The following is a 25732-nucleotide window of genomic DNA, read 5'->3' as shown; positions in this document are numbered from 1 at the left end:
TTGTTTCCATTTTTTTTCTTCCTTCTTACATTTGATCAATGCTTTACACCCCACTCAGCAATCTGATGTGAGATGCTCCAGCATTTCCTCTGCTATTGCTCAAAGCTTCTTAACATTAACTCTCAACATTGTCACCTACAGCATTATCACCTACTTTCTCCTTTCATCAGGTCAGAGAGGAAATATCACTATTTTCAGGACAGGCAATCCCTTTTCTAATGCCTTTGACTCCCTTTCTTCAAGAATCCTCAACTTTGTTCTTTCTTTGTCCACTGGTATCCTTTACATCTTAACTACATGGGCAGCTCTGTCCAATTCTTAAAGAGCTTTCTTTCCCATCCAGCTATTGTACTTTCTCCTCTTCTGAACTGCTAAATTTCTTTAAAATAAGTTTTTATTGATGTCTTTTTTATATCACTATAATTTCCACCAGTATTCCTCTTTCTTCCCCTCATAAGACAAACAAAATTCTTTAAGAGAAAGATGAGGAAATAATAAGGTCCTATCTTTGCAAAGAGGTAGAATGGCAGTATCTTCTCATATTCTTTCTTTCCAGACTTGTTCTCCGTAATTTACAACATTCAATTTTGATTTTTTTATGCTTGTTCTTTCCATTTATATTGGTGTAGTCAATGTGTATACTACTTTCTTGATTCTGCTTGTTTCATTCTGCATCAGTTCATGTAGATCTTTCCATGCTTTGCTGTATTAATCATTTCTTATATCATAGTAATATTCTATTACAGTCATGTACTGTAATTACTTAGTTATTCTCCCAATTGATAAACATCTATTTTATTCCTGATTCTTTATGATTAGAAAAAAGTGCTACTATATTTTGGTGTATTCTTATTATATTGGTCTCTTCAGGGTATAATCCTAGTAGTAAAATCTCTGGGCCAAAAGGAATGGACATTTTAGTCCCTTTCTATGCATATTGCTTTCAAAAATGATTATACTGCTTCACAGTTCCACCTACTATTCCACTATCCTATAAGCCCTCCAATATGGACAATTCCCATATTTTGTCACCTTTGTCAATTTTTAGAGCATGAATTGAAACTTCAGAGTTACTTTGATGTACATTTCTTTTACTAGTGATTTGGAGCATTCTTTCATGTGTTGGTTAATAATTTGCAATTCTTTTGAGAACTAACTGCTCATTCATATCCTTTGATCACTTATCTATTGGGAACGGTCTTTGGTCTTATATGTATCTATTGCTACATATCTTTGATACAAAACCATTACTAAAGAAATTTTATGTAATTCCCACTCCACCTTCTATCACTTCCTTTCTTATCCTAGTTGAATTTTGCTTGTGCAGAAACTTTTAAATGTCGTGTAATAGAAACAAATTTCATGCAATAAAGGTTATATATTTTATCTTTTTTATGGCCTCTATACCTCGTTTGATTAAGAATTTATCTCCAGACTTTGAAATATTTGGTTACTCTGATCAAGACAATAATCCAAGACAATTTCAAAAGACCCATGATGAAACATGCTATCCACTTCCAGAGAGAGAAATGATGAACTCTCAATACAGATTGAAGAGTTCTTTGAAAAAAAGAAAAACTTTCTTTTTTTTTCTTGTTTTGTTTGTGCTTACAAAATGACAAATATGGAAATACGTTTGGTGTGAATTCACACGTATTTTCAATATCAAATTGCTAGCCTTTTCAAGAAGGGGGGAGGAGGTTGGAGAGAGAGGGCATTTGAAACTCAAAGTTTTAAAAAATTATTGTTAATATTTTACATGAAATTGGGAAATATGAAATAAGTTTAATGAAATTAATAAAATACATTAAAAATAAAAAAGAATACATCTCCTATCCATAGCTATTGAAATCATATGATTTGCTCCTCTTCTATTTTTTTATGGTATGCCTTTAATTTTAAGGTCACAATTCATTTAGAATGTATTATTAAATATAATACAACTTGTTATGCTGACAGTAATTTTTTGCCAGACTGCTTTCCAATTTTCCCTGAAGTTTTTTTTTAATTATGTAGGGAGTTCTTTCCTAAGTAATTTATATTGCCTAGTTTACTGTTCCCTGGATTGCTGAGTTCCATTGCTTCTGATTCTCCTTTGACAAAATCTGTTCCATTGATCTACCTCTCTAGTTTTAACAAATACCAGATGTTTTGATGGTTTCTGTTTTATAATATAATTTGAGGTCTGTAAGTGCTAGTCCTTTTTAAAATCTCTATCTCTTCATTATTTTCCTTGATATTCTAGATTTTTATTTAATGATATAATTTTAGAATTCTAAATTAACTTTGTTAGTGTTATAATTTCTATTATATTTTCATGGCCCAGCCATAAGCACTGAATATTCCTTCAACTATTTAAGTTGTTCTTTATTTCTTTAAGAAGTACTTTGTAATTGAATCTAAACAAGCCTTTTGTATGTTTTGGTATACTGATCCCCAGATGCTTTATACACTTTGGAGTTATTTGGAATGGGATTTCCCTTTATATCATTGCCACTTAGATTTTGTTATTATTATATGGAAATACTGTTGAATTTTAAATTTATTTTGTAGCCTGAAACTTTGCTGAAGCCATTACTCAATTAGCATCTTTTCTGATTTTCTAGGATTTTCTAAGTAAACCACATTTGCAAAGAGGAATAGTTTTATATCCTCTACTTTGCTTTATGTCTTTAATTTCTTTCTCTTATTTTATTACTATTGCTAGTATTTCCAGAAGTATAAATAATAGGGGGGAGAGTGGCATTCTTGCTTTATATCTCTATTTATTTGTAAAGGTTCTAATGTACTTCTATTGTATAAGATGCTGCTTTTGGTTTTAGATAATTTTTTTTATATTAAAAAAGGTTCCTCTATGCCTATACTTTTTTTAAGCATAAATGAGTGCTATTCTTTGTCAAAAGAATTTTCTGAATCTATTGAAATTATCATGTTATTGGGGTATGTTTGCTTTCAATATGATTAATTATGTTTATTATTTTTAGTGTTGAGCCATCCTTATACCTCTGAGATGGGTCTAACTTGGTCATGATGAACAATTTTTTGGATGAATCTTTGTAGGCATTTGGACAAGATTTTATTTAATATTTTTGAATTGATATTCATTAATGATGTTAGTCTATAGTTCTCTTTGGGCATCTTTTCTTCCTGGTTCAGGTATTAGGAATATATTTGTCCCCCAAAAGGAATCTGGTAGAATGCTTTCTTTACCAATTTTTGATAATAATTTTAGTGTTGTTACTAGTTACTATTTTTAAAAGTTTGATAGAATTCTCCCATGAATCCATCATGACTCCACTCCCTCTCCCCTTCCCCCAACCCTCATCCCCTTTGATAGTTCCTTGGAAGCTAGTACATTTCTTTTTCTGAGATTGGATTTTTAAGATCTTTGTATTATTTAAGATGAAATAGTTGATCTTCTCTTTGTTTGAATTTTTGTATTTTGAAGGTGTTCCTCTATTTCTTTGTGTCCTCAGTTTTGGTAGCAAACAACTGTATAATAAGTTTGGATTTAAAAAAAATTCTGGTTTTGTTGTGATTTCATCTTGTTCATTTTCCCTCTTTCATTTAATTTTCTGCTCTCTTCATTTTGATAAATGTCTATTAATTTTATTGTTCTTTTCAAAGAATCATCTTTTAGTTTTATGTATCATTTATATAGTATTTTTGATTGCCAGTTTGTCTAATTCTTTTCTAATTTTAAAAATATTCTTTTGTGTTTATTTTAGATTTGTCTTATTTTTGTTTTTCTAAATTTTAAAAATATATATCAGATCTTTAATCCTTTCTTATTCTTTTTTAATGTATAGTTTTGAATATAATTTTTCCAGAGGACTACTTCAGCTACATCCCAGAAATTTTGATATTTCTATTTGCTATCCAGTAGAAATTTTGATTTTTTGTTTCATCATTACTGCTTTCACATAATTATTGTTCCTGTGATTTGTTTTTTGACTCACTCATTACTTAGCATTTCTTTGTTAAATCTCCATTTGGATCTGTCTTTAACAAAAGACTTTGTACATTCTGAATTAATTACTATTTTTATTTTGATATATTCTGTAAAGGATGTGCTTACAATTTCTGCCTTTTTACATTTGTTTGCAATATATCTGTGTCCTAATATATGGTCAGTTTTTGTAAAAGTTCCATATGATGTTTAAAAATACATGTTTTTTAAAAACAGTTTAGAAGATATCATGTCTTTTAGCTTGTTTCTCCAGCAATTGGTTCAACTTGCCACTATTGTATTAGTGTCTATATATTCTTGTAATTCAGCTAATCTTTCCTTAATTGATTTAGATATTAAAATTTTGGGGTTATATCAGCTTAATACTGATAATGGTTTGTTGTCTATGCTTCCTTTCAGCATTCAGTAGTTTCCTTGTTTATCCCTTTATGTTGTGAATTTATGTTTTTGCTTTGTCTGAGAGTTTGATTATAATTCCTACCTTTTTAAAATTGACTTGATGCATAGCAAAATCTTGTTCCAGCTTTTCATTTTTATTAATGTGGTATGTCTTTGCTGTTTAATTGTGTGTTTTTTGTAAGCAACAGATTGTGAAGTTTTGTTTTCTTATCCAATTTATAATCAGATGTTGTGGGGGTAATAGACAGCCAGAAAAGAGGGAGAGCATGGATCCAGAGAAATTTCATGGAAGTGGGAAAAAGTGATCATGGGGAAGGCAAAGGATAGTAATGAACTAAACAATAAGAGATATAAGAAAATTCCTACTAAGGGCTGTTACTTCTATTCTCTCTATCACCTTCAGGAACTACTATTCTTATTGAGTCACAACAGAAAAGGGGGAATATGGGACAAGAGCTACAAGGCAGTAACAACAACAACAAAAAACCCTGTTTATAAAAGGAACCCCAAAATAGGTAACTAATTTCATGAGAAATACTGAGACTTAAGAGGGTTTAAATAAGGATAACGAATCAAAGAATATCAATAGAACAGACAGAAAGGGAAAGTAAATAATGAAGAGAATAAGGGAAACAAATATTTTTTTTAAAGGAAAACGTGTATATAAGAAAATTTTACAAAACTAATGAAGAAAACAACAAGGGGAGGAAATGAAGGGGGTTTTATTTGACTACTTAACTGGGAGAAAAAAAAGAAGGGAAGAATTAAATAACTAGATAAAGGGAAGAAAGAAGTTAAACAAAACTCTAAAATGAGGAAAAGGTACCAGCTAGGAGGCAGGGAGATGGGAAGTTGAAAGTGAGATAAAAGCCTGTGAGAACAGAGTAGCCTTAAAATAAGTTAAGCTAAAATAACTGAAGGGACAAAATACTGTTTTTATAAAGAGGGGGGGGAATTGTAAACCATGGTATTAGAAACAAATGGAGAAAAATATAAACCTAACCCTCAAAATTTTACATGTGAATGGATCAAACAATTTGATAAAACAAAAATAAAAATGACAGATCATGTAATAAAACAATATTCCACAATCCCCCCTTATTCTAATGTAATCTCCTTAAGGACAGGAACGGTCTTGCTTTTGTATCTGTATTTCTTGCTCTTAGTAGTACCTGGCATGTAGTCTTTAATATTTGCTTTTCATTAATTCTTTGCACTCAGAGATATAGGACTAGAGGTCCGATGACAGGACTTCATTGGAGATACGTACTTGGAAATCACTAATATGAAGGTCATTGTTGAAACCCTGAATACTGAGGGCAAGTATAATATAGAACTAAAAGGCACATGACTAGGCTTTAGGGAAAGCTCATAGTTATGCAGTTATCCTACGAGAAAAGAAAGAGGAACAACAGAAGTCAATAGATTAAAATGTTTCATTGAATTTAGAGCTCAAAAAGGACCTCAGATCATTTAGTATAAATCCCTTCATTTTACTAATGAAAAAACTAAAGCTCAGAGGGGAACAAGTGATTTAGAATTGTGAAATGTAGAGCTGGAAGAGACCTTTAAGATCATCCCCTAATTTTTAGATAAGAAAACAGGGATCTAGAAGTTAAATGAATTGTCAAAGCTGGAATTTTTACTCAGATTTGCTGGCTCCAAATTCAGTGCTCTGTCCTCTGTACTATGAACATTTCATCCTCCCAACTTTTCTAGAGGACAGAGGGTGCTGAATTGCTATACTACCCAGACTAAAAATGAAGAAACCTCAAGTCTATTCCCCAACCTACTCCAAAACCATTCTCCTGTTCTTTCTTCCCAAAGGACTGTATTTATGTACTCGATTTAAGGTTATGTCTTGAATTTTGCAAATTTGAGGGGTTTTTTTTTACAATAATTCTTTAGTTGTTTTGCCTTCATTATATTGAGATCTGTCTCTGAATAAGGACTTTCTTCCCTTAAATCCTATGAGTTTCTCTCATCCCCTCCTCTTCTTTCACTCTTGCCCATTTCTTGAGGCTCAGTAAATACTAGAATCATATATTTTTTAGCCTAGTACAAAACCACTCAAGATTCATTTCATCTTCAATCTTTATTGGTTCCTCTTTGGAACATGTGAGGAAGAGTATAGACAGAATTATCAGTTGGAAGTTTTTCTGCCAGTAGAATCAAGTGCAGAGGTGTGCTTAGGCTGAATCATTTAAACCTGGAAGAAAATGGGAGAAGTGTCACCAATGACTATTGCATCAAGACGAATGCACCTTATATCTCCTTCCCTTGCTCATGTCATACCCTCTCTCACCTTCAAGCTGTCCTTCTCACACTCAAGATCATCCTTCCCTCACTTCTCAGTTGAGTCCTTTCCTTATCTCTTGAGCCTACCTAGTGCTGTTCTCACTATTCCCTCCCAATTCTCTAATGTTGTCCTGCTAAAGAGTTCGAACTTGTCTCAGTGACTGCATCTCCATATTTGCATCCTCTCTCCTTTGTCAGATGGAGTGTATGGATTGTATGTCATTTATGTCATATATATGTCAAGCATTGCTGAGATAGGACAAACACGTAGCCATGACATAACCCAAAGCTAAAAGAACAAAATCCTTAATGGAGGACTTATGGAAGAATATTAGAAGGCATGGGTTAGTGGAAGGAGTACTTAATCCTAGAAAAGAAGGTTCTTTATAAGTGTCACATATATGGGTGATAATCCCCTACTGTTTGCCTCACTGATGCAGTTTGAGAGGAAAAGGGGAAGAGAAGAGGAAATAGAATCTTACCCTAATGGATCCCTGCATCATTGATTTAGAGCTGGAAAGGACTGAAGAAGTCATTGAGTCTAAACCCCTTATTTTACAGATGAGGAAACTGAGGCACGAGGGGGTGAGAATTTGAATCCAAGTCCTCCTGATGCCAAGTCTAATGCTTTATCCACTACTCCATGCTGTTTCTAGTTAAGGGAGATCCTAGAAACCTAGAGACCCTAGAAAAAATACTCTCCCACCTTAGGACAAAATCAACCATGCCAGTGCCAATTCCTTCATTCTCTTATTCTTAGGATCCTCAGATGAGAAGGAGTCCTTAAACAGGGAGCTGCAAAGGAAATAACCCAGAGATCAGGGTAAGTGTTCCTTCCTTCCTAGTTTTTCTTCTTTCCTCCTTCCCCCTTTCTTTTTCCCTTCATCCTTCCCTCACTCCCTCCCTTCCTTCAACAGCCTTTATTTACTGAACACCTGTTATTTCTGTGAGACAAGAGGGAAGGCAGAGATTGTTTCACTTTGACTTGGTATCCCCAAAGCTTAGCCAGGTGCTGAATAAATACTTATACGGTGATTGATTGACATCTGTCCTTAAGAAGTTTGCAGAGAGATAAAACAAGTCCTACATGTGTGATCTTAGTCAAATCATCTTCATGCCTCAGTCCTTTACCTGATTATAAACTTCTATTATCATTCTATCTTTCTTTATGCTTTGCAACCCCTGGCTTTATTTATTTTTTATCCTCATTATGACCTCTATTCCCTTTACCCCTCGGTTTAAAAAAATACATTAATTTTTAATTGAATTTTGAGATATTTAGAACATCCTATTATGGCATGGAAAATAAGGTGAACGTGTACATTTAGCATGGCCTTAGGCAGGAAGGACAGACACAGGTGACTAACAGGTGAAGAAGCCCTTGGCTCCTTCTCCACTCCTCCAGACTGACTCATGAATTGTTCCACACTCACAAAATACTTTTGGCAGCACTTTGGCAGCCTTGCAACATTGTAAGTTTCTCCTCTCAGGATAGGCAACAATTCACCATTTTCTTTCAGTTCCTCTCACATACAACTGGGAGTAGGTTGGCTAGTTGGAGTAAGCTTTTACTCTTTGCTGTACTTCTTCATCCTCCAATATGTCAATGTCTCAAAAGCAATATCTCTCAGTTCTTTCCCAGATCCTTTCCAATGACTACTTTTTCCTTCCTTCCCTATCTCAGCCACTTGGTGAACCACCTCTATACTATTCTCCACTTCTGAAACTCTTGTACCTTTGTCCTATTCCTGCACATGCCTTGCCTTGGATTATTCCTACCCTCTGCCTCCTTGCTTACTGGGTCTACTGCAAATGTATGTTAGCTAATCATAACTGGACCTTCACTACTACAAGGCAAACATTCTGTTGCTCCTTAATTGATTCACCATCCCACTCTCCACAGCAACTATTCATAATCTTCTGATCTCTCCTCAATCCTTTTATGGCATCCTCTCCCCACTCTCTCAGCTGAGGACCTTACATAATTCTTCACTATAAGAATTGAAACCATTTACAAAGAGCTCTCCCTTCTATCCTTCTCTTTTTACAATGCTCAATTTCTTCTACTAACTCCTCCTTCTGGTCTCAGATGGTGAGGCTCTTTTCTTGCTAAGGCAAACCTCTTTACTTGTACCTGTGATTCCAATTCCCTCCTGACATCTCCAGCAAATTATTCCCAGTATCATCTCTACTCTGTCTTATCTTCAATTATTTATAATTAGAGCCTCTCCTCTCACTCTCTTCTCAGCCTCCTATACTATCTGGCTTCTGACCTCATCATTCAATTAAAACTGTCTTGTCCAATGTTGCCAATAATCTCTTAATTGCCAGATATAATGGGCTCTACTCAAATCTTCATACTTCTTGAGCTTTCTTGCAGCATTTATCACTATTGACCATCCTTGCTTCCTGGCTACTATCTCCCCTTTGAATTTTTGTTACATTTCTTTCTGTCTATTCTCCTGTCCATCTGATTGCATCTTCTCAGTCTTATCACTTATCATCTGTGCAGCTGTGAGTGTTCCCCAAGGCTCTGTCCTGCCCCCCCTTTCTCTTTTTGTTTTGGGCTATCTCATTTGGTGATTTTAAGATGATTCCCAGATATGTACATCCAGCTGTAATCTCTCTGCTGAGCTAGAGTCAGGAATCTCCAAATTCCTGCCTCCCTCTCTCCCTCTCCCTCTCCCTCTCCCTCTCCCTCTCCCTCTCCCTCTCCCTCTCCCTCTCCCTCTCCCTCTCTCTCTCTCTCTCTCTCTCTCTCTCTCTCTCTCTCTCTCTCTGTCTCTCTCTGTCTGTCTCTGTCTCTGGAGGAGCAATCAGGGTTAAGTGACTTTCCAGGGTCACACAGCTAGTAAATGTCTGAGACCAAATTTGAACTTAGGTCCTCCTTTATGTACTTTGCCACCTAGGGGCTCCATCAGTTGCTTTCTAAACATATCAATCTGGATGTCTCATCAGCAACTCAAACTCCACATGTCCTAAACAGAGCTCATTATTGGCCTTTCTATCCCCTACCCCAAGCCCTCTCCCTTGTAAACTATTCTATTACTGTCAGGGACACCACCATCTTTATAGTTATGCAGACTTACAACGTCAGTTTCATCCTAACTCCTCATACTTACCCCACATATCTAATCCGTAGCTAAATCTTGTCATTTCTACCTTTACAGCATCACTTGAGTATATGTGTATGTATGTATATGTACATACATATACACACATATATTTTATATATATATATATACACGTGTGTGTGTATATATATATATATCCCCCTTTCCATATAGAACTATGATTTCAGCTCATTCTATCATTATCTCTTGCCTGGCATTAATTTTCCTCAAATCTCCCTTCCTTAAGTCTTTCCTCTTTCCTATCTACCCTCCACTAAGCTGCCAAAGTGATCTTTCTTTAAAAAACGTGAATATTTCCATCTGTGGCTCCCTGTTACCTCTTGAATCAAATATGAAGACCTGTTCTATATTAAAAGCCTTTCATAATCTGACTCCTTTCTGTATCTCTAGTCTTCTTATAACTTTATTCCCTTCTACACACTCAGATCCAGCTACACAGTCTTAACTGGCAGTTCCAGTATGTGGCAGTCACTCCCTCTCTCCTCTTTGTGCCTTTATACTTATTCCTGTCTATCCCTCATGCCTGGAATGCTCTGCCCCCTCACCTCTGCCTCTTAGTTTCCCTGACTTCCTTAGGATTCAGCTCAAATCCTACTTTCTGCAGAAAACTTTTTCCAGCATTGTGAAGCCCCTCCCCCCCAAGCTATGAATGTCTTTCCCTTTCAGATTACTTCATACCTATCTTGTAGTTACCTAGTCTCCACCAGTAGAATGAATGTAGGATCTTTGAAGGCAGGGACTTGTCCTGTTTTTGTTTTTTGCTTTTTTTTTGTATTCCTAGCACTTGGCACAGTGCCTGGCAAGCAATAAGTGCTTATTAACTGTGTTCTGATTCCCCTATCAGACTGGAAACTCCCTGAGGACTGAGATTGTTTTTCTTCATCAGGCTGAGAGTTCCTAGTCAGCTGGGGCTGTGTTCTGTCCTTCCTCTGTGTCTTCTGTGCCCAGCAGCAAGTTATACCTACTGTAAAAGTTCAAACCAAAGGAAAGGCAGACAAAAGATGCTTGTTGCCTGACTGACAGATTGTAAAACAAGCATTTGAATTAAATGATCTCTGAGATCCCTTCTGGCTCTAAATCTATAATCCTGTGAATTCTAAAGTTCTTCTGAATTCTAAATCAGATGATGCTATAAGACTTCTTGGATGAGTTTCTCCATTCTTGGAAGCTCTGACACAAAACTCCATCCTAGCCATCATTATTCCATCATCATAGGGTCATAGACCTTTAGAGACTACTTAGACCAACACTCGAGACTTCAAGAAGTTGTAGATTATTCAAGGTCCCTAAGGTAATAAGTGGCAGAGCCAGGTTTCAAACCTTGAACCTATGACTCTAACTCCATTGTGCTACACAGCCTGCTTGACCTGGCTCTTGGAGGTTTCCTAAACGAGAGCCTCTTTGAGCTCCCAGTAAACTGAATGTCTATTTCAAGAACCAGTCAGTCAGCAAACATTTATTATTAGCAAATGTGCCAGGAATTGTAAGTGCTATATTTGCAAAAGAAGGCAAAAACTGTCCCTGATCTCAAGGAGCTGTTTCAGCCCAGAGATTAGGGGGTACTGAGGGTAGAAATTTAGTCATAATGGCTCTCTGTGCTTCCAATCACACCCAAGAATCTCCATCTTTTATTCTTTCTTTTCTACAAGACATTGACCTCACCTCCAGTTTTCCGTGTTCTTTAGGTCCCAGTTGGCTTGGTTCGTTAGTCCCGTACTGTCAGCTTTTCTCTCAGTGATGTTATGTCTCCAGCTGGCAAGACAAAGGTCAGAGAGTAGATAATGCTGAGTTTTGCAGTTTAGAAAGGAGGGGGTGACTTTAGTCAAGTGGCCTTTCAATTCCTAATATCTCTGTCTCCCCTTCACAGACTTATCTCCCCCTTCACCCAACCAATTCCTTAATTCATTTTTCAATTATCACTACACAAATTTCAGGGCCCCCAAAGAGGACACCCTCAATTACATTAAGACCAGTCTTGAAGAGTGATAAAGGGAACCCTTGAGAATAGAGATTGATTTATCCTCTTCCCAAAGTTTCCTGCCATTAGAAAATTTGAGAGTGCTACACTTCGTATTGCCTCAATATCCTTCTCCTTTCTGTAAACTCCTGAGAGTTCAATATGTTCTCCCTTTAAAAGTGGTGACGTAGATTCAGTATTGAAAAAAGCAATTTGGTACAACCCCAAAACTGGATTATTTCACTTAATCAGAGCTGTAACTGAAGCAAAGTGGATAGGGCTCTTCTCCAGGGTGCCTTTAGAGGACCACTGACAACAGTTTGAGCTCTAAGGGCAAGACCAGTCCAACCTGACATGAGGGGCTGAAAAGGGTGGAGATAATGGGGTTGGGAGCTGAAAGGTGAGGAAGAGAGATAACTCCAGGGGAAAATGATGAGGATACTAGAAAAGAGGGACTGGGCTGTCAAGATGTTGGAAGGACTGGGATCAGAGGGAATGAGAAAATTTAGAGCTCAAAATTTAAAAAAAATAATGTTAAAAATTTTTAAAAGGAAAAATAAGTTAGCAAACACTTAAAAAAAGTGAGAGAACTGGGGAACACTGTGAGAAAGGAACCAGGAGATGCTAGGGGAAGAGGAGGGACCCAGGGAAACAGTGAGGTAGAGGAGCAAGGGCTTAGAGGACCCTGGGAAAGAGATGAGAAACTCCTCACTTGTTCTTTTTCCCCTTCTGGGACAGCAGCCAGTTAACAAAGTCCTGTTGCATGATCTTATCCATGGTGATGCTGTAGTCACTAATGAAGGTCCCCTCAGCATAGCGCTGTCCTCGAGCCCAAGGGCCACCAACTTTGGGGTGAGGCCTACAGTGTGAGAAGAGGCGACTCAGTGGGGCTGAGAGGTAAGAAATGATGGAAAATAGAATCAAGAGAGGATCAAGAAGAAGAGAACAGGGAACAGATCAGGGGGAGGGATAGAAGAAGAGAGGGATAGAAGATGAGAGAGGAAGAAAGGACAGGGAAAGCTATGGAAGGAAGGAAAGGAAGGTCAATAGCAATCAGGAGAAAAATATTTACAACAACTCAGGAAGACCCATTAAAAAACAAACTGAGCTCATTTTTACTGGCTATGTGTTTTCATGCCCAAATATCTTGTCAGAGATATGATATAGATGGAGTTTCATTCTCAACCCAGGGACTTCTCTCAATATATCACTTTGGTTCCAGTGGAAGCTGTGATATAGGCAGGAGAAATTAGAAGAAAGTGGGACCTCTCATATAGGTTCCCCTCCTCCCCTCATGTTGAATCACTCCCCTGAAACAAGAATCACTCTTGTTTCAATTGGGAGCTATAAGGAGTTGCTAAATAATCTCAGAAAGAAGAAAGTCTCTCAGCAGAGTATATGTCCAACTCCACTGGAGGTACTCCAGTTGAGTAAGTCAGGGATTTTCCTGATCACCTCTGCCACACTTCCATTTTCTTTCTTGCCTTACTCAGCTCCTTGATAGACAGTCATAATGATGCAGTCTATATAGACCGCCCTCCCCTACCCCCCCAAAAAAGTCTGTAGTTTATCTCTTTACCTTTGGAAAGGCAACTCACCAACCTAACCCATTCAAGAAATAGAAAATAGATGCTAGCTGAAGTTCTCCAAGAAGCGATATTCCAATTTTCCTCAGTCAGGTGACTATCAGACAATTCCTCCAAATGTCTATTCTCAATCTCCCTGCCTGCAGCCTAAACTCCACCCACCCTGGCCTCATCCTCTGAGGAAGAAGAATAGTTCAATTAGCATCCTTCAGAGACTTTTGCTAGACTACTTCCTTGGGCTTCTCTTATCTATGGTCACTAAATTCTCACTCTCTAAGCCAAATAGGTGTCTGTGAGGAAGCCCAAGATGGAGTCATACTTCCAGTCCTTCTCTCTACTCTGTCAAGCAAGAGATACCTTTACCTGAAGTGAGCCTCTTCCATAGCACTGTTCACTACTACCAAGAATAGAGGCAACAGCATCAGAGAAAAAGCCTTGACTTTCACCATCTTCTCAGTCCTGTTTCCTGAGACAAGAGAGAAGGGCTGTGATTTAACTGAGTCGAGCCGAGCTGAGAATGGGGTCAGAGTAGTAGCTATGGCCTTATGGAGGGGTTAGGGTAGAAAGGGCAGCAGAGACTGGACTAAGTCTGGAGTTTGGGGGATTTTCTGTCTGGATCTGTGATTTCACAGTGGTAGGCAGCTGTAGGTATAGGTGAAGAAACCACCATATCAGCAACTGTTCTGTTAATTTTAATCTTAGAGACTCATCTGGATCACTGAGAATTTAAGTGACTTGCTCAGGGTCTCACAGCCAATGTCAGAGGTCAAGGGTCAAAAGATCCAGAGACCCCAGGTCAAGATTACCCTCTGCCCCAAAGACTGCCATTTTTAGTGCTGAGAGAGATAGCATTATCTAGAGGGAGAGGGAGAGATGGTTTTAGGATTCCAGACATCCCCCAGTTACTAGATTCTATCTTATTCTATCTTATCCATTTCTTAGCCTTTATCACTCACCTTCTCTTCTGTCTTGCAGTTTTGTCTTGTAGTTAAATGGCACAGTGGATAGAGCACCAGGCCTCGAGTCAGGAAGACCCTAGTTCCAAATCAGTCTCAGACACTTATTAGCTGTGTGAGCCTGGGCAAGTCACTTAACCCTGTTTGCCTCAGTTTCCTCATCTATAAAATGGACCAGAGATGGAAATGACAAACCACTCCAGTATCTTTGCCAAAATTGTTGTTTTTGTTGTGTTTGTCTTTTGTTCTTAAAGAGGATCATGACATCAGGATGATGACATGACTTGCAGTTGACTTTGATTTGAGTGAGGGAGGGCTGTGCAAGGTCACCAGCCTTACTTTCTTCTTCTGAGCCATCTGGGTCCAGTGGCCTGATGCAATGTGAGACCCATGAGATACACCCATTCAATGAATAGGCTTCTTCTCCTCTCCTCCCCTCGCCTCCCCTCCCTTCTTATCCTCTCCTCTCCTCTCTTCTCCTTCTACCCAGGGGAAAGTTCCAAAAGCTGCCTTTTTTCCCTTGGGTTTACTGGTTACATTTCTTGCTCAAAGATCAAGTCTTAAACCAATTCACTCTGGAGCTCATAGACTGGACAACAAGTCCCCACTCACCCAGAATAGAGTGGATGTAATAACTAGATAGTAATTGTTTCTTTTACTCAGGAACCCTGAGGGTCTTCCCTTCCCGTTTGATTTTTTTTTCTTTGCCACAATAATAAACAAACAAACCCAGAGTCACAGAGACTTGAACATCACTGAAACAAACAAGCAACAAGAAGATAAGTATTCCTCTTACCTGCAAGTTTTTCCAAGTCTGCTTCTGGGAAATCTGTTGGTGGCTACGGAACTCCAATCCCTTTATATTCCCTAAATATAAAGGAACTGATTAGATTAAAAGCTTCTTATCACAAGAAGTCAAGCCCAGTGTTTACACTATCTCCAAGCCATTTACCACTTGGTAAACCTTCCTTTTCCACCTGAATTATACTAATTGGTCATTAACATTTGAGTTAATCTTGGAATGGCCTGGCCTCCACCTTTCCCTGGCTAAAGTGGCTCATTTGAAAATGCTTTATGAAAGCATAAGGTGAGAGGTTATGAAAACCTTAAATGGGGAGGTGAAGAAGGAAGGCCTCCTCCTGTGCTGTAGAGTATAATGGGGGAGCTGGGGGGAGAGACAGGGATGAAACTGTTCTTTCTTTTTTCAGAGGAGAAGGGCACAGCGACAACTCAGCCCCCAGAATGATTACACTCTCTCCAGTCTCTGTCCACTCCACTGTATCCTTCACACAGCTGCTGAAATAACCTTCCTAAGGCAAGGGTCTGACTGGCATTCTCTTGCTCAAAAACATTCAGTGGTTCCCTATTTCCTATAGAATAAAATACAAACTTCCTTTTTTCTGGCAGATGAGTTCCTCCACAATCTAATTTCAATTTGTCTTTTCAACTTTATTTTACATCCACTGCCATTTATGCACCTTTTTTAATCAATCTGGGCTGCTAGCTGTTCCCCAACCTAGTCCCACCATTTCCTGGACACTCAGTCTATTTATTTGTGCCTGTGTATTCTGCAACATGCTCTCTCCTCATTCCCTCTTAAAATACTTTTCTACTTTCAAGTTCTTCTAGTTTTATTTCATATCAATCCCCTTTACAGACTTCCTTTTAGTCAAGTTGGCTGTTCTCTGCACAGGACATTGTATCTCTCACCCCATGCTTTTATACAGTTGGTTCCCCCATGTCTTGGATGCCCTCCTTTCTCACCTCCACCTCACAGGTGGAGGTGCTGCTTCCTTGGCCAAGAGGTCTCTCTTGAAGTTCTTTGATGGTTAATACTCTTCCTTTTGAAGTTTCTTTGTATTTAATAACTAGGCTGCTAGGTGGCGCTAGGAAGATAGGGTGCCTGGTCCTGAATCAGGAAGACTTGAGTTCATATCCAACCTCAAGACACTAGTTGTGTGACCCTGGGCAAGCCACTTATCTTTAGCCTCAGTTTCCTCATCTGTAAATAGAGATCATAATAGCACCTACCTCCCAGGGTTGTTGTGAGGATCAAATGAGATACTATTTGATCATATTTGAAAATTAGTGCAATACCTAGCATGTAGTAAACACAATAATAAAAGTTATTATTGCTATAATAATTTTTATTATGATTTAATTATTTATATTGTATCCATTAAAAAGATATAAGCCCCTTGAGAGCAGGAATTATTATAATTTTTAATATTTGTATTCCCAGTACCTAGCAGAGTGCCTTGCACATAGTGGGTACTTCATAAATGCTGCTTAAATTGAAAGCACAACTTAGGTCTTCCTTGATGGAATCTTCTCTGATCTCCCTAGTTGCTAGTGTTCCCCCTCTGAGAATTACTTTCTGTCTACCTTGAATGTATTTTGAACTTCATTTTTTGTGGATATTGTTTCCCCTAATAGAATGTATGCTCCTTGAGGTTAAGGACTGTTTTGTTTGTGCCTTTGGATGCCCAGAACCTAGTAAGGTGCTTAGTACAGTAGTAAGTATTAAATAAATGCTCGTTGAATGGTTGAATTAAATACATTTGAAGATATCTGCCTCTATGAGATGTTATTATCTTTCTGGAGACCTGGATTTATCTTGGTGAGGAAAAAAAACCATTTCATGGTCAGAAACTGGAACAAAAGAGTAAAGAATGGAGAGGGGTTTTGAAGTATGAGATAGGAGAAGAGAATACATTTGTGACAGAGAGCCTCCAATTTCTAGGTGAAGTGAGGGGTGAGATTCTTTTTTTGTAAGAGGGAGGGTGGAATTGAGGCTTCAGGAGTGACTAGATTTGGAAAAGCCATTGTAGAGAGTGGAAGAAAAAAGTAATTTGAGGAAGAATGATAGAATTCTCTTAGGAGCTGTAGTAGTAAGGGTCTGATTGGAATTAGGTAACATACATTTCTGGGGAACTCAGTAATCAGTTATATGATTTCCCCCAGTGTCACTCAGTAGATTGTATGGAGGGGCAGAGAAAGCATGTAACCCCCAGTCAGGGTTTGGCAAGGTATGAGTCACAGAGAACAAGAGGGAAAGTTTCAAGGAGAGAGGACAATGTTGTTGTTTGTCCTTAATTTTCAAGAGGACCAATGACCTCACTGGATGATGTCTTGACTAGTACTAGTACTAGTACTTGGATTTGTGAGGCAGAGTTGCACAAAGTTGTCAGCCTCACTCTCTCTCCCAGTGGCAAGACAAAAATCAGGATGACTGATGACGGCCCAGGATGACCAGTGGATAACCTTGGCATCTTCAATGTCTGACCAAAGAGGACAATATATAGTTGAAGTGATTGACTGTAGGGTTGAAACAACAAAGAAAGGAAAGTAGGGCTGGTGTAGGGATAAATCATTAGGAAAGCAGGGAGGGGAGAGTGGTTAGAAGTTATATGTAGGATACAGAATGAATTAAGAATGGATGACAAATGTATGGAGAACTCACACAAGATAGTGGAGATCAGAAGAAGGTCTCTCTGAAGAATTTTGGAATTGATTGCATGACTTGGGAGATGCTGGCAAAGGATCACCCAAAATGGTAAGCCCACATCAAAGAAAGCGCTGTTCAATAGCTCTAAAGAAACATGAGAATGTGAAAATTTAGAGACATCTCCAGTTCAAATGTTCATATGGATTATTTCTGCCTCACCTGTGGTAGAGTCTTCCAAATTTGTATTGGTCTGATCAGCTACAGTTGGACACAGTGTACCTTGACCCTGACATAGTGATATCATTTTGGATCTCTTCAAGAATGAAGGACAACAACCAACCAACCACAAGAAATGAGGCTGAAGGAAAGATGGAGGTTGTGATCAGAGAGAGGAATTCCAGAGTTCAAGATCATAGAGGTAGATCACTTGTGCATGATGGTGAGGTTAAAGGTATGAGTGTTAGGACATGTGGTTGAGGTGGAATGAAGTTATAGTTCATGAGTTGGACAGATTAGCTGAGAAACATAGATAGTAGAGTTTACAGTTTAAGTCCCTTGGTGTGGAAGCCAATTTAGTCAAGCAGCCCTCCCCAAGAAACCTCTCAACCTAAAGACAGAAGCAATGGAGAGGCAGTGGCAGAGACCTGAAGTTCTTGGAGAGGTAATGTCATGTCTCCAGAATAGAAGACTAATCTAAGAAATGGTAATAGCAGGAGGCAGTGGTATAGGTAGTATGGAGTACTCTTGGAATAAGGTTTCTGGAGAGAGGAGGAGTTCCTGGACATCATTGAATCCCTGGAGGACCCAAGCCTCCAGGAAGGAAGAGGAAGAATTCTAAAACTAATGAGGAGATAGAACTCCTGAAGAGTAGTAACAGACAGACCCGCAATATGGAGAATCAACTCCAAACCTTGTACCCCTTACCTGTGAATGTACTGAGTTGATCTGAGGAAGAAGGCTATCCCTCTAGCAAAGCACCTCAGTGCTTTTCCTTTTAGGAAAGCCATAAACCATAGGGAAGTACTTTAAGAACAGAGGTCCCTAAAAGAGATGAAGAGGAGGAAGGCTCACCAGAAGGAATTAAATCAACTTCTTATTTACTGCAAGTACTTTCTCCTTTTCTTCAAGGAATTTTCAAGCACAAGAAAACATTATAAGTATGGAGTTACCTCAAGGAGGTAGGGTACAGTAGATGAGGAAGAAGTATTGTTTTGTCTGTTTTGGGGCTTGGGTAGGAGTCTTGGTGTTTTACATTTTCTGTCTGATAAATAGCCTATTTTTTTTTCCTGTACTCATTGTTAGCTTGAATGCTTGCATGGGAGCTTTTGAAAAAATATTTTCTGTAGAGTACTAGGTTCCAACTATATTGTGATGTTTCCAGGGAAGACTCTTGGTGTGAGCAATTTTAAGAGATGTCACAAGATTGTACTCAGTCTGTATAAAGACAGGGCTAGGATCCTACATCACAAATTTTGACTGCATACATGAATGAATGACACTCAGCCCATTGACCTGTGTTTGAAAACAGTGTTCCACCTTGGTGGTGAATGGAAATATTTCAGAACTAAGGGGAAGAAGTTGGGTAAAGATGTGGAAATGTGGTGAGGTAGAAGCAGGGTGCCTCATGGTGTCAGTAGAATGAGGTAGAGGGGGCTTTGTGGTGAGAGTAGAGTAAGTGAAGTTGAAGCTAAGTGATTGTATACACACTTTTCTCCCATGGACAGGATGGAAGGGGAAGTGGGGCACATGTATTTGAGAAAATGGGTAAAGGAGGGATGGACCTTTTTATTTGTGATCATTCCCAAGAATCACCTTTTTCTATGAGAGAGGTCAAATGAGTCTTTGTTTCCCCACCAGACTGAGAGCTTGCTGAAGATAGAGATTGTGTTTTCTCCTTTCCTCTAGATTCCTCCTGAATATTCTAAGTGCCCAGTACAGAGCCCCCTTTGCAGGGAGATTTTCAGGAGGTAAAGATGCCAGGCTTATTGAAAGATCCAGCAGAGTCTTCCTCAGTTTCCCTGTCCCTCCAGCGAATTTCGGGACAACTAGTTAAGCTCAGTGTACCATAGTGCTTCCTCTATTAACTACCTGTTAGGCAGCCTTTGAGATAACCTCTCCAACCAAGGGAAAGTGCCTGCATTAGTTTAAATGTGTGTGTGGGATGGGAGTTATCAGAGGTAATCTGACTTTACCTCTGCCTCCTAGAAACCCCCGGTTTCCTAGAGTCCAGACAGCCTTTCCCTCCTTGGCAAGCTCTTTTACCAAGCTCCTGCAATCAGCCTCTAGAGATCAAATGCTATTTCAGAGATAACCCTAAACTGGGGCACTGTGGTACTGAACACTCCTAGTTAGCCAATGGACTCAGAAGGGATTAAGAGTCAAGGTGGAGAGGTCCTCTAGCCCAGACCTTCTGACCCAGAAAATGAAGGATTCCATTTAGTGAAGTCCTATATCCCAAGACATATAGAACACCACTGCCGAAAGCCCTAACTAACCTTACCCCAAACGGCAAGGAGGGGAAAGATTTGAGGTGCCATTTAGCACTGCCTTCTAGTCTGGCACTATACACCAGGCTGTCAGGGATGAGGACACTTTAAAAATAAACCCTGATCCTCATCTCCACCCCCACCACCTTAGGGTGGTAGCTAGGCCTGGCCTCTTCCTAGGTGACCTCCCAGCAGCCTCAGGATCCAGTTTCCCTTTGATGTCAAGGCCTCCCAGCCTTGCTTCCTCCAGACAAGAAAAGAATGTAGCCCAGGCTGGGGGGAGGGGCCAGGCAGAAGAGGGGGATGGGGTGGAGAGCTAACCCGGAGGGCTCTTGTTCAGGTCTTGGCAGGCCTCTAGCTCACTTGGAGCAGCAAGGGGAAGGTCCCATCTCTGCTCTGAATTCTGGATCCAGGGCACCTGGAATTGTCTTCTCAGGCACCTTGAGGCTAATGCCAGGCAATAAAGTGGAGTGGATATGGGCAGAATCACCCCTATAGGCCTACCAGCAACTGGAGGAGCCCCAGAGTCTCTGTGAAAAGTAGTAAACCGTATCCAATTTGCAGCTGAGTCAGCCTGTCTGTCAACACCCTAGATGGAAGGTGGCTCATATAGGCAAACCTCTTTCCTGGGTTCTTGGAATAGCAAGGGTATGAAGGAGACAATGTCCCTGCCCTTCTGGGAATTCCTGGTATGAAGGAAAGGCTGGGGCACAGAGACAGACAAGGCCAGGCTCTCCAATTAGAATTCTAGACCTTGAAGCTGGGGGACAGGGGATGGATTGGGAGGGAAGAAGGGTTGTATTGGGGAAGTCATGGAGGGCTTCCTGGAGGAGGGAAGTGTGAAGCAGGATTTGGAAAGTGGGGGAGAGAAGACAAGGTTGGTGAAAGGAGAAAGGGAAGAACATTCAAGGTTGGAGGAATGACTCCTTCAAAGGCCCAGCATGGGCAGAGCATCTGGTTGGAACCCAGGCATCCTGGTTCCCAACCCTTCTTTGAATTCTGGGGCCAGAAACTAGTGAATGGGGATACACATGCCTGATGGCCCACACAGATACCTTATTCACTCTTGACAATTAGTTATTTTCTGCTTTCTCTTCCCAGTGTGACCAAGACAATCTCATATGATCTCAGTCATTCTTTCCTAGAAAAGCAGAACAAAGTGGGATAAAGGGCAGGTTCTTAGCACAAGGCTTAGGATGTGAATCCTGACTTTAGGAAGGACCTCATCAACCTCTCCTCCTCCTCCTGTTCCTGCAAAAAGCTGATGGTGTCCCATATAAAGATGTCCTTTAAAAAAAGATTTTTCAGGATATGAATTTCCCCAGCCTCTCACTGTTATCTTATCTTTCCCGCCAAACATCGTGGAGGTCCCCTAGGCTTCTAGTCTTCCAGGCTCCCAAACTTGAAGTCATCTTCAGTGTTTCTCTCTCCCTAATCCCTTCCTCCCATATCCAATCAGTTGCCAAGTTTTGTTGGTTCTACCTCTGAATCATCACCAGCATCTATCCCCTTCTCTTTTTTATACCAGAAGCACCACAGTTCCTAGATATTATAATGTCCTCCTAATTCACCTAGACAAATATCCTTTCTCTGCAATTTAATCAACCAACCAATCAATCAGTAAGTATTATTAAGTGCCTGATGTGTGCATGTCTGGAACTGTACTAGGAGCTGAGACTATAAAGACAAAATTAAATTCATTCCTACCTTCAGGAAGCTTACATTGTATCAGGGAATCTTTCCTCTGCATGACTTCTAAATGGTTACTCCTAAAATACAAGTCTGACCAATTCACTACCTTGCTCACAAAGCTGTTTTACTGTTGCTCAGTCTTTCTATCCTAGACAACTCTTCATGACCCCATTTGGGATTTTTCTTGGCAAGGATGCTGGAATGATTTGCCATTTCCTTCTCCAGCTCATTTGACATATGAGGAAACTGAGACAAATAGGAATAAGTGTGTTGTCCAGGATCACACACTTAATAAGTGTCTGAGGTCAGATTTGAACTCAGGAAGAAGTATTTTCCTTAGCACTTTATTCACTGCACCACCTAGCTGCCTGTCAAGGATCTACAGTGCCTCCCGATTGCCTCTAGGATAAAAAAAATAACAGAAAAACAAAACCAAATTCCTTTGTTTGCTATTTAGAGCACTTCACAATCTGACCCCAACCTAACATTTCAGGTTTGCTGTTCTTCAGTTCATACACTCTGATGCAGTCCAACTGACCTTCTTTCTGTCCCTTAGCCACAACATTCCATCTCCTATCTCTGGGTACAGAGAATGACATGTGGAATGCATTCCCTCCTCAGCTCTGCTTTATAGAATTTCTGGCTTCCTTCAAGGTTCAACTAAAGTGTCATCTCCTATAGGAAATCTATCCTGATCCCCATAGCTGCTAATCCTCTTTGAAATTATTTTTTGTATATTTCATATGTACTTATAAAAGAATATCAGCTTCTTGAGGGTGAGGGTGTTTTATTTTTGTCCTTGTATCCCTAGGGCTTAGCACAGTACCTGCCTCAAGTAGGATTGAATTTATTCAGGGGCTCATTTTAGAAGTTTCTCTTCAGCTCTAACCTATCTTATTTCAGAGACAAAGTGATCCTGTACTGAGGACCAACCCCAACCCAGGAGGAGCAGAGAGAGGGCAGACTAAGGGTGGGTGAGTCCCACTTCCTGAGGTATTCCTCTGAGAAGAAGGGAAATCACTTCCCTGACAGGTTTAGAATAAGAGGCTCCGAGAGGTTGAGACCTCCCAGAGAGAAAGGCACATTCCTGAGTATTCTGGTCTCCCAGGACACCAGCCTAGCTCTGGGAAATCTTCCATCTGTCCCTTTCCATGGCAGAGCCATGCTGGATGCTACATCTTCCAGGTTCCATAAATACCCTATGCCTTTTTGGGGGAGGAGGAAGGGGTAGAGGAGAGGAAGGGGTTGCTGTGACTTCAGGAAACTCAAGAACCCATGACCTTCAGTGTCAAGGATTAATTAATTACCTAGAATGATACTATCTTTGTTTATACCATTATCAACTAAGCATCAGCATCTGTCATCAGCATTAACTCTGGCTCTCTTCTGAGGAGCCTTCTCTGAAAACATTTCGTTTTTCCCTTTTCTTGCCACCAGGGAGGATGGTTTGTTTGAGAAGCTGCAAATAGGTTAGTTTGACTGGAGTTGAGAGGATGGGTAATGAGTATTAAGCCAAGAAAGGCTAGTTGGAGCCAGATTATGAAGCACTTATAATGGCAGAGAGGTTTGTATTGGATCCTAGAGGCAATAGGTACCACTGGTAGCGGGGAGGGATGTGGGTGGACCTGTGCTTTAGGAATATCATTTTGGCAGCTATATGGAGGGTGATTTCAATACAGGTGAGGCTAGATTTGGGGAAGCCAGGACATTATAATAGTACAAGTAAGGGGGATTAATGCCTAAAAGTAGGGTGATTTAGTGTGAGAAATGAGAAGGGGATAGATACAAGAGTTGTTGTGGAGGCCAAACCAACAAGTGATAGGATATGGGAGAGGGTAAGGAAAAAGGAGGAGATGAGGATGAAATTAAGATTGTGAACCTGGATAACTCAAAGGATGGTGCTGTTCCTAACAAAAATAGAGAGAGATTTGGGCGAGAAGATAACCAATCTGTTTTAGAAATGTTGAGTTTAAGATGTGTCCAGTTGTAAATATCCAATAAACACCTAGTGATGCAGGACTGGAGACCTCAAGACCAGGATTGAATAAATAGATGTGGGAGTCATCTGCATAAAGATGATCATAGAGCTAATGGGAATTGATGAGATCACTGAAAGTGTAGAGAGGGAAGAGAAGGGAGGCTTGGACAAAGCTTCGGGGGACATCAAAGTTTGCAAGTGGGACATGGATGATGATTCAGAAAAGGAGACTGAGAAAGAATAGTCAAACAGGCAGGAAAAAAGTCAAGAGAGAGCAGTGCCACTATAACCAAGAGAATGTAGTATATCCAGGAAGGAAGAAGGAAGGGTCAACAGTGACATTGAAGAAAGGTCAAGAAGGATGAGTACTAAGGTTACTGAATCTGGCAATTAGGAAGCCACTGGTGACTTTGGAAAAAACTGTTTCATTGAGTACGGATAACTGAAGACAGATTAAAAGAAGATAAGAAATAAGCAAGAGGAAAGGCAATAGAGGGAACCAGTATAGAAAGCTTCTTTGGTTGTGTAAGCTGGCAGAGAGTAGTGGATAGAGAACTGGCCTTGGAATCAGGAAGAACTGAATTCAAGTCCCACCTCTGATACATGCTGGCCGTGGGACCCCAAGTAAGTCACTTAACCTATCCTGCTTGAGGTAACTCTTGAAGACTAAGTTTTTGAGAAGGTTCTGATCTTTACTGGTAGAGGGAGTTTCTTCAGCAGTGGTATGCTTGCAAATGTTTCACAATTGGCTTTTGGGGAGGGGGGAATATATTCTCAATACACTTATAAGTTAAATCAGTATTATTAATATTTTCTTCATCACTTTCTTAAACCTAGAAATCAACAAAACAATAATTATCAAACTGATTTGTATCATCTCTCTGAGGTATACATGCTCATACTGAGAATTTCATAATTTTTTTTGAGCTGGTTTGAGCTGACTCCAGAATACCCCTGTTTCTCTTTATGGAATTTCGTATTCCAATGAAATCATAAATCTAATTCCTAAGCCTTTTGGCTTTGGAAGAGAGGAGAGAGAAAGATAGCTTGAGGGGATGGTAGACTCAAATAGGGGTTCTTTGAGGAAGATAGAGCCATGGGCATGTTTATAGGCAGTAGGGAAAGGGTCAGGCATAGAGACTGAGGAATGGAAAGAGAAGGGATGATTGTAGGGACAATTGTCAGGAGACACAGAAGGGAATAGGATCAAGGCAACAAATAGAAGGATCTGCTTAGGTGAGAACAAGGAACACCTCTTCATCAGAGGTTGGAGAGACAAAGGGATGATGTCAAAGGACTTTAAGACACAGAAAAGAAGAAGAAATAGCTCATAGTGAATGGCCTCTATTTTGTCTGTGAAATAGGCAGGCAAGACTCTCTCTTGAGAGGGATATGTGGGAAACTTGAGGAGAAAAGAGAAAGTTTCCAATGACTACTGGGGAGAATGTGATAGAATGAAACTGGAAAAAAATAAAAAATTATCTTGCAGCAGTGAGGGCCCACTTGAGATTTTTTTTTGAAGTAGATCTGTGATTTCACTGGTATAGAGAACTCCTACTGAGGAAACTCCCTCTGTCATTGTGGCTCTGCACCTTAGATGGCTCTTGAAGGTCTATGAATTAATGACTTGCCCAGGGTTATGCAACCAATATGTCTAAGAGGCAGGACTTGAAGTCAAGTCTTCCTTATTCTCAGATCAGCTCTCTAGTCACTAGATTGTGATGCCAACTGAGGTTAGATAATAAAAATTTTAGTGGAGCCATTTAGCACAATTGTGTGCTATCATAGCCACAAAGGTAGATGGTAGAAATAATCTAGGGTTCACATT

At 39.6% G+C, this 25732-nt stretch overlaps 1 protein-coding gene across 1 annotated transcript; it reads right to left on the bottom strand.

The window, feature by feature from the left end:
• Nucleotides 1–6449: 6449 nt before the first annotated feature.
• Nucleotides 6450–13804, bottom strand: GIP (gastric inhibitory polypeptide). The gene is made up of 5 exons (XM_072646141.1): nucleotides 13708–13804; nucleotides 12471–12617; nucleotides 11464–11553; nucleotides 7374–7462; nucleotides 6450–6578 (listed from the first exon to the last, which is right to left on the bottom strand). Exons 1-4 carry the CDS (start codon nucleotides 13791–13793, stop codon nucleotides 7375–7377), a joined length of 411 nt encoding a protein of 136 aa, XP_072502242.1. The 5' UTR covers nucleotides 13794–13804; the 3' UTR covers nucleotides 6450–6578; nucleotide 7374.
• Nucleotides 13805–25732: the final 11928 nt, after the last annotated feature.

Source organism: Notamacropus eugenii, chromosome 2 (assembly GCF_028372415.1).
Source record: "Notamacropus eugenii isolate mMacEug1 chromosome 2, mMacEug1.pri_v2, whole genome shotgun sequence".
Taxonomy (NCBI): domain Eukaryota; kingdom Metazoa; phylum Chordata; class Mammalia; order Diprotodontia; family Macropodidae; genus Notamacropus; species Notamacropus eugenii.
This window is presented reverse-complemented; position numbering and strand designations above follow the sequence as displayed.

What these genes read in the sequence shown, in the direction of transcription:
- GIP (XM_072646141.1), bottom strand. Translation starts at nt 13,793, where the DNA reads ATGGTGAAAGTCAAGGCTTTTTCTCTGATGCTGTTGCCTCTATTCTTG. An exon ending in CAGAAGGGGAAAAAGAACAA is followed by an intron (nt 11,554 to 12,470) that starts GTGAGGAGTTTC and finishes TTGTCTTGCCAG; the next exon opens with CTGGAGACATAACATCACTG. An exon ending in AAGAACACGGAAAACTGGAG is followed by an intron (nt 7,463 to 11,463) that starts GTGAGGTCAATG and finishes TTTCCTTTGCAG; the next exon opens with CTCCCTGTTTAAGGACTCCT.